General features: G+C 36.4%; 5 protein-coding genes across 5 annotated transcripts; all 5 read right to left on the bottom strand.

The window, feature by feature from the left end:
- Positions 1-1,278: 1,278 nt before the first annotated feature.
- Positions 1,279-3,317, bottom strand: LOC143845345 (patatin-like protein 2). The gene is made up of 7 exons (XM_077353654.1): positions 3,210-3,317; positions 2,916-3,097; positions 2,407-2,593; positions 2,122-2,283; positions 1,722-2,021; positions 1,438-1,613; positions 1,279-1,357 (listed from the first exon to the last, which is right to left on the bottom strand). Exons 1-7 carry the CDS (start codon positions 3,315-3,317, stop codon positions 1,279-1,281), a joined length of 1,194 nt encoding a protein of 397 aa, XP_077209769.1.
- Positions 3,318-4,261: 944 nt separating this feature from the next.
- LOC143845347 (patatin-like protein 2) lies at positions 4,262-6,101 on the bottom strand. The gene is made up of 6 exons (XM_077353658.1): positions 5,994-6,101; positions 5,700-5,881; positions 5,193-5,379; positions 4,908-5,069; positions 4,677-4,807; positions 4,262-4,391 (listed from the first exon to the last, which is right to left on the bottom strand). The coding sequence occupies exons 1-6, from the start codon at positions 6,099-6,101 to the stop codon at positions 4,262-4,264; spliced, it is 900 nt and encodes a 299-aa protein (XP_077209773.1).
- Positions 6,102-7,045: 944 nt separating this feature from the next.
- On the bottom strand, positions 7,046-8,866 carry LOC143845356 (patatin-like protein 2). Its single transcript, XM_077353669.1, has 6 exons — positions 8,759-8,866; positions 8,465-8,646; positions 7,977-8,163; positions 7,692-7,853; positions 7,461-7,591; positions 7,046-7,175 (listed from the first exon to the last, which is right to left on the bottom strand). Exons 1-6 carry the CDS (start codon positions 8,864-8,866, stop codon positions 7,046-7,048), a joined length of 900 nt encoding a protein of 299 aa, XP_077209784.1.
- A 944-nt stretch (positions 8,867-9,810) lies between these two features.
- On the bottom strand, positions 9,811-11,650 carry LOC143845366 (patatin-like protein 2). Its single transcript, XM_077353679.1, has 6 exons — positions 11,543-11,650; positions 11,249-11,430; positions 10,742-10,928; positions 10,457-10,618; positions 10,226-10,356; positions 9,811-9,940 (listed from the first exon to the last, which is right to left on the bottom strand). The coding sequence occupies exons 1-6, from the start codon at positions 11,648-11,650 to the stop codon at positions 9,811-9,813; spliced, it is 900 nt and encodes a 299-aa protein (XP_077209794.1).
- A 944-nt stretch (positions 11,651-12,594) lies between these two features.
- LOC143845373 (patatin-like protein 2) lies at positions 12,595-14,435 on the bottom strand. The gene is made up of 6 exons (XM_077353690.1): positions 14,328-14,435; positions 14,034-14,215; positions 13,526-13,712; positions 13,241-13,402; positions 13,010-13,140; positions 12,595-12,724 (listed from the first exon to the last, which is right to left on the bottom strand). Exons 1-6 carry the CDS (start codon positions 14,433-14,435, stop codon positions 12,595-12,597), a joined length of 900 nt encoding a protein of 299 aa, XP_077209805.1.
- Between the last annotated feature and the right edge of the window lie 184 nt (positions 14,436-14,619).

The raw sequence follows: 14,619 nt of genomic DNA on the forward strand, positions 1-14,619 counted from the left end.
ATTACCAACAATGCTTACATAAACTGGCTGAATAGATTTCCACTATAGAGAAAACAAATTCCATATTGAAGAACTCTTAAGCATCTTTTTCTCTCCCTCAATCAAACCCTTCTCTTTAAGCTCCTAGTCCCAGTCCAACTAAGAAGTCGATCTCCATTAGGAAAAATTGTACCCAAGTGATGTCTGAAACAAAACAAAACCCAACACAAAAGTACCCCTATCATTTTGTAAATGACAGATATGTCCCTCCTTAAGTTCACTTAGGCTCTGTTCACTTGTTTTCCCGGGAAAGGAAAAGAAAATGTTTCCCGGGAATCTGACGTGGCATTAGGAAAAAAATCCAAGGAAATTGTGCAGGATAAGGTTTCCCGCACCTGTTCACTTGCGCAGGAAGTGTGCAGGAAAAGGTTTTTCGAGAAACTGCTTGCGTGCTTTTTCACTAGTTTTTCTGGGAAAGCAAATCCCGCCAAAATAAAGAGAAAAGGAATCTCACACTTGTGAGAAAAGACTCATTTCCACATCATTTTTCCCAATTTACATGTCAGATGTGACATTTTCCACCTAGGCTCCTTCAAAATCCCGTGAAGACAAGTGAACATTCGAATTTTAGCTTTCTCGGAAAAAAAAGGGGTGTTTTCCCGGGATTTGGTCTCCCGGGAACGCAAGTAAACAGAGCCTTAGCAAAATTGAAAGTGTTGTTTGGGACAACCTTAACACATGCGTGTACCCCTATCATTTCCAAGTGGACATACTCTCCCTAACAACGATCATAATCTAGTCTAATGTAAATCAGGCACACTTCTATCATTTCCATGTGGACATACTCTCCCTAACAAAGATCATATTCTAATCTAATGTAAATCAGGCACACTTTGTTGCCCAATGTAAAATGGGTGTTAAACAAATTTTACACCCATTTTAAAGTTGGAAAATGGGGATAATATTTGTTTTACAACCATTTTACGGACCTTAATGAAATTTACTGCGGATTTATGCCTTGGACTTAACCAGGAGATTTACAAGAATAAGAAAACCAATATCTGTTCAATGAACACTATTATTTATGAATAGAATAAATGGAATCTGAATGCAATTTACAACATGGTAATTGCATCTTGTTCCTTGACAAATCTGGTGCAATGTCTGTTCAATCGAACCCAAAAAAAAATTAGTGTTCAGTGCGAACTTATTTACTGAATAGAATAAAATGAATTTCAACGCAATGTAAACATGGGTAATGACATCTTTGCTTCTTGATAAATCTGATGCCTGGTCCATTTATCTTCTAAATTTGTTTCTGGTGTGGAGTGATCTCATCTGTCGAAGTTTTCTTTCTTGCGATAGTTTCTTTGCCAATCTGCAAAATATTTTTGCAAAACAGTGATTAGTGACTAATATAATTATAATAATACACAGTTGGAAGGATTTATATTTCACCTTATAAGAGCTTGTTCATTAGTGCCTCCGTTTTCCACGGGTTCCAAGATTCCAGTATTTAAGCCCCTCCTTGAAACCGGTTTTTTTAACAAATTTTCACCAATTTTTACAAGATTCTCCAAGTTTTCCTTAGTAGCAATATCAACCGATGATGCGAGACTGCTTAATTCATCATCCTGATTTTTTATTCAAACAAATTTTCAGTAGAAGATGTAAATAAACAAGTTTTTATATGAGAGAGATGATGTCTTTATCTGAGAAAATAATTAAGAATGTATTCTCACTTGAATCCGAAGGCAGGTAGATTCACAGCGAAGAGCGTCAAATGCCCCAGAACTCAGCCTGTCATACATCTCTGCACTTGCTTGTGTGAACACATCTACTAAGGGACTGGAACCTCCACTAAACAACCAGTTTAAAACACCCCACTTGCTCGCTTTATTGGCATCATATTTCTCACTCTTTTTACCCGAACCAGTTCCTAGTGAGATGACTAAAAATTTACAATGGTCTAGCCGTTTAATTGGGGAGAAATCTGGGTTTCCTCTGCTAGCCTTAGTAACTTCGCTAATAGCAACCAATGCCTAAAACATGGTTCGAAAAATTGAAGAAAAAAAGTTAAGAATTATCTCCTTTGACCCATTTCAGAATTTTTCGATATTCAAAAACTAAAACAATACTTACTGGATTATTAGCAGCAACACCACCATCGATGAGGTTGAACTCTGTAACATTACATTCCGAATCTGCTGTTTGAAAGTAATGTGCAGGAAGGTAAGTTGGAGCTGCAGATGTGCCGATGCAGATGTCAGAAAGAAGAGCATCTAACGATGGAGTGTGCTTAATCTGTGTAAGTAATTAAATCAACTAATTATTACTAGAAAAGTTGGAAGTAAATAAGAGTCTTAGAGATGTAGTATTGAGGAACAACCTCATAGGAAGAGAAAATGGTGGTTTCGAGTAGCTTACCTCATAGGAAGAGAAGATGGTGGGATGGAGTAGCTTGATGTCAAAAGTTGGAATAACCACGTTAGTTAACACCTGATGCAATCGTGTGTTTCCCAGTATTTCCTTGATAAGGCCATGAAGATACTTGCCATCATATTTGGGCCCCCATACTTCTCCCAGCGTCTTTAGGATTGAAGCAAAAGGGCCTCTGCAAAAATAATAGTATATGGTAGTAAGTTTTCAAATAATTGATTTTATTTTGTTTTAGCATTCTACATTCAGAGGTTAGTGCAATTATCCAATTTAATTAGTTTGTGAGAGCTTGTTTCAGAAACACCAGGAAAAAAGCAGCAATTTCAAAACCAGGAGTTGAGTCCACAGATAAATTGGTAAAATGCTCTGTTCCTAAATTCAGAGGTTCAATCCCAATCCCAGTTTTACCTACCTAAAAAACCATTAAAAAAACATCAATTACTAATATCCATTTGCTATTACCCCGTCGTTCAAAAAAAAAAATCAATTACTATTACATTGGCTGTGGGAAGATTTTTGGGCAATGAATAAGATAGAAATCTGTGATATCTTTGGCAGAGAATAGGGGACGATTGTTTTCATTGGGTGCAGTTAACATGGCAGTCACAAGACCACCAGTACTTGTTCCTGCAATCACATCAAAGTAATCTGCAAGTCTTACATGCTCCCCATCCAATTCCTGCTCCATTACACACCATTAGAATCTAAACATAAAGAAACAATACTTTCATAAAATGCTATCAAAACCAAACCAATCTAGAAACTATAAGATTTTTAAAGAAAATTTATACCTGAAGCTGTGACTCTAGAAAACTGAGAATGGTTGCAGGGATTATTCCTCTGATTCCTCCTCCATCAATGCTTAGAATGGTTGCAGGGATTACTCCTCTAATAACCATTCTAAGCATTGATGGAGGAGGAATTAGAGGAGTAAGTGAGAATGGTTGCAGGGATTACTCCTCTGATTGAATGTGAATGCTGATTCTTTCATAATGGATTACTGGAATTGAGAAGAATTTGGTGAAATGGATTGTTGGGTTGAGGAAGAAGTTAGAAGTGGGCTAAATGGATTAATGGATTGAGAAGAAATTTGTGAAATTAATGGGCATGTAATGAACTAATCTCATTCTACTTATAGTGGATAATGAATAACCCTTAACGTTCTACTCTGTAAACTTTCTTTATTTATGAGCTTACAAGATAGAAAATTTCTAAGTTGGATTATGAAAGGAAATTGGGAACTTGATTTCTCTCTATAAAAAAAAAAGGATTACTTTCTAAATGTCGAAGCTTTCTAATATCAGTAGGTTGAAGCTCAATAATTTGGAAATATAGAAACTCTATTTCCTTATTTTATTTTATTTTAGGAAATACCATTGTATAGTTTCCTGAAATCAATAATTAGGAAAAAATAGAAACTCTGGTATATTTTTGTTTTGGAAAACACTTTCCTTCGCTGAAAATAGAGAAATTAAGACAACAGAGTATAATGACAAAAATACCCTTCCATTTGAGTTAAATGTTCAAATAAATGCCATCTCAAGCAACACCATCACCTACAACCTTTTGACGTCGTCTGAATTGTTTAACCCTAGGAGGGTATTTTGGTCATTTCCTCTTCACTTGTTTCTGGGCATGTAGCGAAATTAGGAAGTTGTTTTTCAAGGAAAATGGTTTCCGTTTATAGTGTCAAGAAATAGAAGTCTACAGCCAGTTTTCCCGAATGGGATTGGTTCATTGAAAGCTTGTAACAGCGACCCAAACGTTTGCTAAAGTGAAGGCGCCCTTGCAAAAATCCAGCGCCCAATAGATCCACATTGCCAAAACACATTTACAACGCCATCTAGAACACAAAATTAAAGGAATTATAAATGCTTGTAAATGCAGTTTTTGCTTCGTTGATCCAATTGGGAGTGCTCTCCCTCTGAATTTTTGCAAGGGTACCCTTTAGTTTAGCATTCCCCATATTATTACTGCACAATTAGCAAGTTTATCAAAAAGTAATGTACAGACCACATCATAGGTTGATCCAAATCCTCCATCTGATGGAGCACAACGTAAATAGGTTGTACCCCAAAAAATCATTTACATAGGATGATTCTAGCCTTCAGATCTATAGAGGTTACGGGTGCAACTCGGGTCGGGTTCAACCCGAATTTGGATTGGGTCGGGTTAAGCTTTTCGCAAATCAGGTTGGGTTAGGGTTAGGAAAAATCAACCCGAATTGAAAATGGCCAGAGAAGAGGGTGACTCGCAACCTGATAGAGATGACTGAAAAATAAAACAGAATCGTTTGAAAAAAAAATCTACAATAGTCTAGCCGTTTAATTGGGGAGAAATCTGGGTTTCCTCTGCTAGCCTTAGTAACTTCGCTAATAGCAACCAATGCCTAAAACATGGTTCGAAAAATTGAAGAAAAAAAGTTAAGAATTATCTCCTTTGACCCATTTCAGAATTTTTCGATATTCAAAAACTAAAACAATACTTACTGGATTATTAGCAGCAACACCACCATCGATAAGGTTGAATTCTGTAACATTACATTCAGAATCTGCTGTTTGAAAGTAATGTGCAGGAAGGTAAGTTGGAGCTGCAGATGTGCTGATGCAGATGTCAGAAAGAAGAGCATCTAACGATGGAGTGTGCTTAATCTGTGTAAGTAATTAAATCAACTAATTATTACTAGAAAAGTTGGAAGGAAATAAGAGTCTTAGAGATGTAGTATTGAGGAACAACCTCAGAGGAAGAGAAGATGGTGGTTTGGAGTAGCTTACCTCATAGGAAGAGAAGATGGTGGGATGGAGTAGCTTGATGTCAAAAGTTGGAATAACCACGTTAGTTAACACCTGATGCAATCGTGTGTTTCCCAGTATTTCCTTGATAAGGCCATGAAGATACTTGCCATCATATTTGGGCCCCCATACTTCTCCCAGCGTCTTTAGAATTGAAGCAAAAGGGCCTCTGCAAAAATAATAGTATATGGTAGTAAATTTTCAAATAATTGATTTTATTTTGTTTTAGCATTCTACATTCAGAGGTTAGTGCAATTATCCAATTTAATTAGTTTGTGAGAGCTTGTTTCAGAAACACCAGGAAAAAAGCAGCAATTTCAAAACCAGGAGTTGAGTCCACAGATAAATTGGTAAAATGCTCTGTTCCTAAATTCAGAGGTTCAATCCCAATCCCAGTTTTACCTACCTAAAAAACCATTAAAAAAACATCAATTACTAATATCCATTTGCTATTACCCCGTCGTTCAAAAAAAAATCCATTACTATTACATTGGCTGTGGGAAGATTTTTGGGCAATGAATAAGATAGAAATCTGTGATATCTTTGGCAGAGAATAGGGGACGATTGTTTTCATTGGGTGCAGTTAACATGGCAGTCACAAGACCACCAGTACTTGTTCCTGCAATCACATCAAAGTAATCTGCAAGTCTTACATGCTCCCCATCCAATTCCTGCTCCATTACACACCATTAGAATCTAAACATAAAGAAACAATACTTTCATAAAATGCTATCAAAACCAAACCAATCTAGAAACTATAAGATTTTTAAAGAAAATTTATACCTGAAGCTGTGACTCTAGAAAACTGAGAATGGTTGCAGGGATTATTCCTCTGATTCCTCCTCCATCAATGCTTAGAATGGTTGCAGGGATTACTCCTCTAATAACCATTCTAAGCATTGATGGAGGAGGAATTAGAGGAGTAAGTGAGAATGGTTGCAGGGATTACTCCTCTGATTGAATGTGGATGCTGATTCTTTCATAATGGATTACTGGAATTGAGAAGAATTTGGTGAAATGGATTGTTGGGTTGAGGAGAAGTTAGAAGTGGGCTAAATGGATTAATGGATTGAGAAGAAATTTGTGAAATTAATGGGCATGTAATGAACTAATCTCATTCTACTTATAGTGGATAATGAATAACCCTTAACGTTCTACTCTGTAAACTTTCTTTATTTATGAGCTTACAAGATAGAAAATTTCTAAGTTGGATTATGAAAGGAAATTGGGAACTTGATTTCTCTCTATAAAAAAAAAAAGGATTACTTTCTAAATGTCGAAGCTTTCTAATATCAGTAGGTTGAAGCTCAATAATTTGGAAATATAGAAACTCTATTTCCTTATTTTATTTTATTTTAGGAAATACCATTGTATAGTTTCCTGAAATCAATAATTAGGAAAAAATAGAAACTCTGGTATATTTTTGTTTTGGAAAACACTTTCCTTCGCTGAAAATAGAGAAATTAAGACAACAGAGTATAATGACAAAAATACCCTTCCATTTGAGTTAAATGTTCAAATAAATGCCATCCCAAGCAACACCATCACCTACAACCTTTTGACGTCGTCTGAATTGTTTAACCCTAGGAGGGTATTTTGGTCATTTCCTCTTCACTTGTTTCTGGGCATGTAGCGAAATTAGGAAGTTGTTTTTCAAGGAAAATGGTTTCCGTTTATAGTGTCAAGAAATAGAAGTCTACAGCCAGTTTTCCCGAATGGGATTGGTTCATTGAAAGCTTGTAACAGCGACCCAAACGTTTGCTAAAGTGAAGGCGCCCTTGCAAAAATCCAGCGCCCAATAGATCCACATTGCCAAAACACATTTACAACGCCATCTAGAACACAAAATTAAAGGAATTATAAATGCTTGTAAATGCAGTTTTTGCTTCGTTGATCCAATTGGGAGTGCTCTCCCTCTGAATTTTTGCAAGGGTACCCTTTAGTTTAGCATTCCCCATATTATTACTGCACAATTAGCAAGTTTATCAAAAAGTAATGTACAGACCACATCATAGGTTGATCCAAATCCTCCATCTGATGGAGCACAACGTAAATAGGTTGTACCCCAAAAAATCATTTACATAGGATGATTCTAGCCTTCAGATCTATAGAGGTTACGGGTGCAACTCGGGTCGGGTTCAACCCGAATTTGGATTGGGTCGGGTTAAGCTTTTCGCAAATCAGGTTGGGTTAGGGTTAGGAAAAATCAACCCGAATTGAAAATGGCCAGAGAAGAGGGTGACTCGCAACCTGATAGAGATGACTGAAAAATAAAACAGAATCGTTTGAAAAAAAAATCTACAATAGTCTAGCCGTTTAATTGGGGAGAAATCTGGGTTTCCTCTGCTAGCCTTAGTAACTTCGCTAATAGCAACCAATGCCTAAAACATGGTTCGAAAAATTGAAGAAAAAAAGTTAAGAATTATCTCCTTTGACCCATTTCAGAATTTTTCGATATTCAAAAACTAAAACAATACTTACTGGATTATTAGCAGCAACACCACCATCGATAAGGTTGAATTCTGTAACATTACATTCAGAATCTGCTGTTTGAAAGTAATGTGCAGGAAGGTAAGTTGGAGCTGCAGATGTGCTGATGCAGATGTCAGAAAGAAGAGCATCTAACGATGGAGTGTGCTTAATCTGTGTAAGTAATTAAATCAACTAATTATTACTAGAAAAGTTGGAAGGAAATAAGAGTCTTAGAGATGTAGTATTGAGGAACAACCTCAGAGGAAGAGAAGATGGTGGTTTGGAGTAGCTTACCTCATAGGAAGAGAAGATGGTGGGATGGAGTAGCTTGATGTCAAAAGTTGGAATAACCACGTTAGTTAACACCTGATGCAATCGTGTGTTTCCCAGTATTTCCTTGATAAGGCCATGAAGATACTTGCCATCATATTTGGGCCCCCATACTTCTCCCAGCGTCTTTAGAATTGAAGCAAAAGGGCCTCTGCAAAAATAATAGTATATGGTAGTAAATTTTCAAATAATTGATTTTATTTTGTTTTAGCATTCTACATTCAGAGGTTAGTGCAATTATCCAATTTAATTAGTTTGTGAGAGCTTGTTTCAGAAACACCAGGAAAAAAGCAGCAATTTCAAAACCAGGAGTTGAGTCCACAGATAAATTGGTAAAATGCTCTGTTCCTAAATTCAGAGGTTCAATCCCTAAAAAACCATTAAAAAAACATCAATTACTAATATCCATTTGCTATTACCCCGTCGTTCAAAAAAAAATCCATTACTATTACATTGGCTGTGGGAAGATTTTTGGGCAATGAATAAGATAGAAATCTGTGATATCTTTGGCAGAGAATAGGGGACGATTGTTTTCATTGGGTGCAGTTAACATGGCAGTCACAAGACCACCAGTACTTGTTCCTGCAATCACATCAAAGTAATCTGCAAGTCTTACATGCTCCCCATCCAATTCCTGCTCCATTACACACCATTAGAATCTAAACATAAAGAAACAATACTTTCATAAAATGCTATCAAAACCAAACCAATCTAGAAACTATAAGATTTTTAAAGAAAATTTATACCTGAAGCTGTGACTCTAGAAAACTGAGAATGGTTGCAGGGATTATTCCTCTGATTCCTCCTCCATCAATGCTTAGAATGGTTGCAGGGATTACTCCTCTAATAACCATTCTAAGCATTGATGGAGGAGGAATTAGAGGAGTAAGTGAGAATGGTTGCAGGGATTACTCCTCTGATTGAATGTGGATGCTGATTCTTTCATAATGGATTACTGGAATTGAGAAGAATTTGGTGAAATGGATTGTTGGGTTGAGGAGAAGTTAGAAGTGGGCTAAATGGATTAATGGATTGAGAAGAAATTTGTGAAATTAATGGGCATGTAATGAACTAATCTCATTCTACTTATAGTGGATAATGAATAACCCTTAACGTTCTACTCTGTAAACTTTCTTTATTTATGAGCTTACAAGATAGAAAATTTCTAAGTTGGATTATGAAAGGAAATTGGGAACTTGATTTCTCTCTATAAAAAAAAAAAGGATTACTTTCTAAATGTCGAAGCTTTCTAATATCAGTAGGTTGAAGCTCAATAATTTGGAAATATAGAAACTCTATTTCCTTATTTTATTTTATTTTAGGAAATACCATTGTATAGTTTCCTGAAATCAATAATTAGGAAAAAATAGAAACTCTGGTATATTTTTGTTTTGGAAAACACTTTCCTTCGCTGAAAATAGAGAAATTAAGACAACAGAGTATAATGACAAAAATACCCTTCCATTTGAGTTAAATGTTCAAATAAATGCCATCCCAAGCAACACCATCACCTACAACCTTTTGACGTCGTCTGAATTGTTTAACCCTAGGAGGGTATTTTGGTCATTTCCTCTTCACTTGTTTCTGGGCATGTAGCGAAATTAGGAAGTTGTTTTTCAAGGAAAATGGTTTCCGTTTATAGTGTCAAGAAATAGAAGTCTACAGCCAGTTTTCCCGAATGGGATTGGTTCATTGAAAGCTTGTAACAGCGACCCAAACGTTTGCTAAAGTGAAGGCGCCCTTGCAAAAATCCAGCGCCCAATAGATCCACATTGCCAAAACACATTTACAACGCCATCTAGAACACAAAATTAAAGGAATTATAAATGCTTGTAAATGCAGTTTTTGCTTCGTTGATCCAATTGGGAGTGCTCTCCCTCTGAATTTTTGCAAGGGTACCCTTTAGTTTAGCATTCCCCATATTATTACTGCACAATTAGCAAGTTTATCAAAAAGTAATGTACAGACCACATCATAGGTTGATCCAAATCCTCCATCTGATGGAGCACAACGTAAATAGGTTGTACCCCAAAAAATCATTTACATAGGATGATTCTAGCCTTCAGATCTATAGAGGTTACGGGTGCAACTCGGGTCGGGTTCAACCCGAATTTGGATTGGGTCGGGTTAAGCTTTTCGCAAATCAGGTTGGGTTAGGGTTAGGAAAAATCAACCCGAATTGAAAATGGCCAGAGAAGAGGGTGACTCGCAACCTGATAGAGATGACTGAAAAATAAAACAGAATCGTTTGAAAAAAAAATCTACAATAGTCTAGCCGTTTAATTGGGGAGAAATCTGGGTTTCCTCTGCTAGCCTTAGTAACTTCGCTAATAGCAACCAATGCCTAAAACATGGTTCGAAAAATTGAAGAAAAAAAGTTAAGAATTATCTCCTTTGACCCATTTCAGAATTTTTCGATATTCAAAAACTAAAACAATACTTACTGGATTATTAGCAGCAACACCACCATCGATAAGGTTGAATTCTGTAACATTACATTCAGAATCTGCTGTTTGAAAGTAATGTGCAGGAAGGTAAGTTGGAGCTGCAGATGTGCTGATGCAGATGTCAGAAAGAAGAGCATCTAACGATGGAGTGTGCTTAATCTGTGTAAGTAATTAAATCAACTAATTATTACTAGAAAAGTTGGAAGGAAATAAGAGTCTTAGAGATGTAGTATTGAGGAACAACCTCAGAGGAAGAGAAGATGGTGGTTTGGAGTAGCTTACCTCATAGGAAGAGAAGATGGTGGGATGGAGTAGCTTGATGTCAAAAGTTGGAATAACCACGTTAGTTAACACCTGATGCAATCGTGTGTTTCCCAGTATTTCCTTGATAAGGCCATGAAGATACTTGCCATCATATTTGGGCCCCCATACTTCTCCCAGCGTCTTTAGAATTGAAGCAAAAGGGCCTCTGCAAAAATAATAGTATATGGTAGTAAATTTTCAAATAATTGATTTTATTTTGTTTTAGCATTCTACATTCAGAGGTTAGTGCAATTATCCAATTTAATTAGTTTGTGAGAGCTTGTTTCAGAAACACCAGGAAAAAAGCAGCAATTTCAAAACCAGGAGTTGAGTCCACAGATAAATTGGTAAAATGCTCTGTTCCTAAATTCAGAGGTTCAATCCCAATCCCAGTTTTACCTACCTAAAAAACCATTAAAAAAACATCAATTACTAATATCCATTTGCTATTACCCCGTCGTTCAAAAAAAAATCCATTACTATTACATTGGCTGTGGGAAGATTTTTGGGCAATGAATAAGATAGAAATCTGTGATATCTTTGGCAGAGAATAGGGGACGATTGTTTTCATTGGGTGCAGTTAACATGGGAGTCACAAGACCACCAGTACTTGTTCCTGCAATCACATCAAAGTAATCTGCAAGTCTTACATGCTCCCCATCCAATTCCTGCTCCATTACACACCATTAGAATCTAAACATAAAGAAACAATACTTTCATAAAATGCTATCAAAACCAAACCAATCTAGAAACTATAAGATTTTTAAAGAAAATTTATACCTGAAGCTGTGACTCTAGAAAACTGAGAATGGTTGCAGGGATTATTCCTCTGATTCCTCCTCCATCAATGCTTAGAATGGTTGCAGGGATTACTCCTCTAATAACCATTCTAAGCATTGATGGAGGAGGAATTAGAGGAGTAAGTGAGAATGGTTGCAGGGATTACTCCTCTGATTGAATGTGGATGCTGATTCTTTCATAATGGATTACTGGAATTGAGAAGAATTTGGTGAAATGGATTGTTGGGTTGAGGAGAAGTTAGAAGTGGGCTAAATGGATTAATGGATTGAGAAGAAATTTGTGAAATTAATGGGCATGTAATGAACTAATCTCATTCTACTTATAGTGGATAATGAATAACCCTTAACGTTCTACTCTGTAAACTTTCTTTATTTATGAGCTTACAAGATAGAAAATTTCTAAGTTGGATTATGAAAGGAAATTGGGAACTTGATTTCTCTCTATAAAAAAAAAAAGGATTACTTTCTAAATGTCGAAGCTTTCTAATATCAGTAGGTTGAAGCTCAATAATTTGGAAATATAGAAACTCTATTTCCTTATTTTATTTTATTTTAGGAAATACCATTGTATAGTTTCCTGAAATCAATAATTAGGAAAAAATAGAAACTCTGGTATATTTTTGTTTTGGAAAACACTTTCCTTCGCTGAAAATAGAGAAATTAAGACAACAGAGTATAATGACAAAAATACCCTTCCATTTGAGTTAAATGTTCAAATAAATGCCATCCCAAGCAACACCATCACCTACAACCTTTTGACGTCGTCTGAATTGTTTAACCCTAGGAGGGTATTTTGGTCATTTCCTCTTCACTTGTTTCTGGGCATGTAGCGAAATTAGGAAGTTGTTTTTCAAGGAAAATGGTTTCCGTTTATAGTGTCAAGAAATAGAAGTCTACAGCCAGTTTTCCCGAATGGGATTGGTTCATTGAAAGCTTGTAACAGCGACCCAAACGTTTGCTAAAGTGAAGGCGCCCTTGCAAAAATCCAGCGCCCAATAGATCCACATTGCCAAAACACATTTACAACGCCATCTAGAACACAAAATTAAAGGAATTATAAATGCTTGTAAATGCAGTTTTTGCTTCGTTGATCCAATTGGGAGTGCTCTCCCTCTGAATTTTTGCAAGGGTACCCTTTAGTTTAGCATTCCCCATATTATTACTGCACAATTAGCAAGTTTATCAAAAAGTAATGTACAGACCACATCATAGGTTGATCCAAATCCTCCATCTGATGGAGCACAACGTAAATAGGTTGTACCCCAAAAAATCATTTACATAGGATGATTCTAGCCTTCAGATCTATAGAGGTTACGGGTGCAACTCGGGTCGGGTTCAACCCGAATTTGGATTGGGTCGGGTTAAGCTTTTCGCAAATCAGGTTGGGTTAGGGTTAGGAAAAATCAACCCGAATTGAAAATGGCCAGAGAAGAGGGTGACTCGCAACCTGATAGAGATGACTGAAAAATAAAACAGAATCGTTTGAAAAAAAAATCTACAATAGTCTAGCCGTTTAATTGGGGAGAAATCTGGGTTTCCTCTGCTAGCCTTAGTAACTTCGCTAATAGCAACCAATGCCTAAAACATGGTTCGAAAAATTGAAGAAAAAAAGTTAAGAATTATCTCCTTTGACCCATTTCAGAATTTTTCGATATTCAAAAACTAAAACAATACTTACTGGATTATTAGCAGCAACACCACCATCGATAAGGTTGAATTCTGTAACATTACATTCAGAATCTGCTGTTTGAAAGTAATGTGCAGGAAGGTAAGTTGGAGCTGCAGATGTGCTGATGCAGATGTCAGAAAGAAGAGCATCTAACGATGGAGTGTGCTTAATCTGTGTAAGTAATTAAATCAACTAATTATTACTAGAAAAGTTGGAAGGAAATAAGAGTCTTAGAGATGTAGTATTGAGGAACAACCTCAGAGGAAGAGAAGATGGTGGTTTGGAGTAGCTTACCTCATAGGAAGAGAAGATGGTGGGATGGAGTAGCTTGATGTCAAAAGTTGGAATAACCACGTTAGTTAACACCTGATGCAATCGTGTGTTTCCCAGTATTTCCTTGATAAGGCCATGAAGATACTTGCCATCATATTTGGGCCCCCATACTTCTCCCAGCGTCTTTAGAATTGAAGCAAAAGGGCCTCTGCAAAAATAATAGTATATGGTAGTAAATTTTCAAATAATTGATTTTATTTTGTTTTAGCATTCTACATTCAGAGGTTAGTGCAATTATCCAATTTAATTAGTTTGTGAGAGCTTGTTTCAGAAACACCAGGAAAAAAGCAGCAATTTCAAAACCAGGAGTTGAGTCCACAGATAAATTGGTAAAATGCTCTGTTCCTAAATTCAGAGGTTCAATCCCAATCCCAGTTTTACCTACCTAAAAAACCATTAAAAAAACATCAATTACTAATATCCATTTGCTATTACCCCGTCGTTCAAAAAAAAAATCCATTACTATTACATTGGCTGTGGGAAGATTTTTGGGCAATGAATAAGATAGAAATCTGTGATATCTTTGGCAGAGAATAGGGGACGATTGTTTTCATTGGGTGCAGTTAACATGGCAGTCACAAGACCACCAGTACTTGTTCCTGCAATCACATCAAAGTAATCTGCAAGTCTTACATGCTCCCCATCCAATTCCTGCTCCATTACACACCATTAGAATCTAAACATAAAGAAACAATACTTTCATAAAATGCTATCAAAACCAAACCAATCTAGAAACTATAAGATTTTTAAAGAAAATTTATACCTGAAGCTGTGACTCTAGAAAACTGAGAATGGTTGCAGGGATTATTCCTCTGATTCCTCCTCCATCAATGCTTAGAATGGTTGCAGGGATTACTCCTCTAATAACCATTCTAAGCATTGATGGAGGAGGAATTAGAGGAGTAAGTGAGAATGGTTGCAGGGATTACTCCTCTGATTGAATGTGGATGCTGATTCTTTCATAATGGATTACTGGAATTGAGAAGAATTTGGTGAAATGGATTGTTGGGTTGAGGAAGAAGTTAGAAGTGGGCTAAATGGATTAATGGATTGAG

Source organism: Tasmannia lanceolata, unplaced genomic scaffold (genome assembly GCF_043159265.1).
Source record: "Tasmannia lanceolata isolate RefF3 unplaced genomic scaffold, GAP_Taslan_0.1 ptg000002l, whole genome shotgun sequence".
In the NCBI taxonomy this organism is placed as follows: Eukaryota; Viridiplantae; Streptophyta; class Magnoliopsida; order Canellales; family Winteraceae; genus Tasmannia; species Tasmannia lanceolata.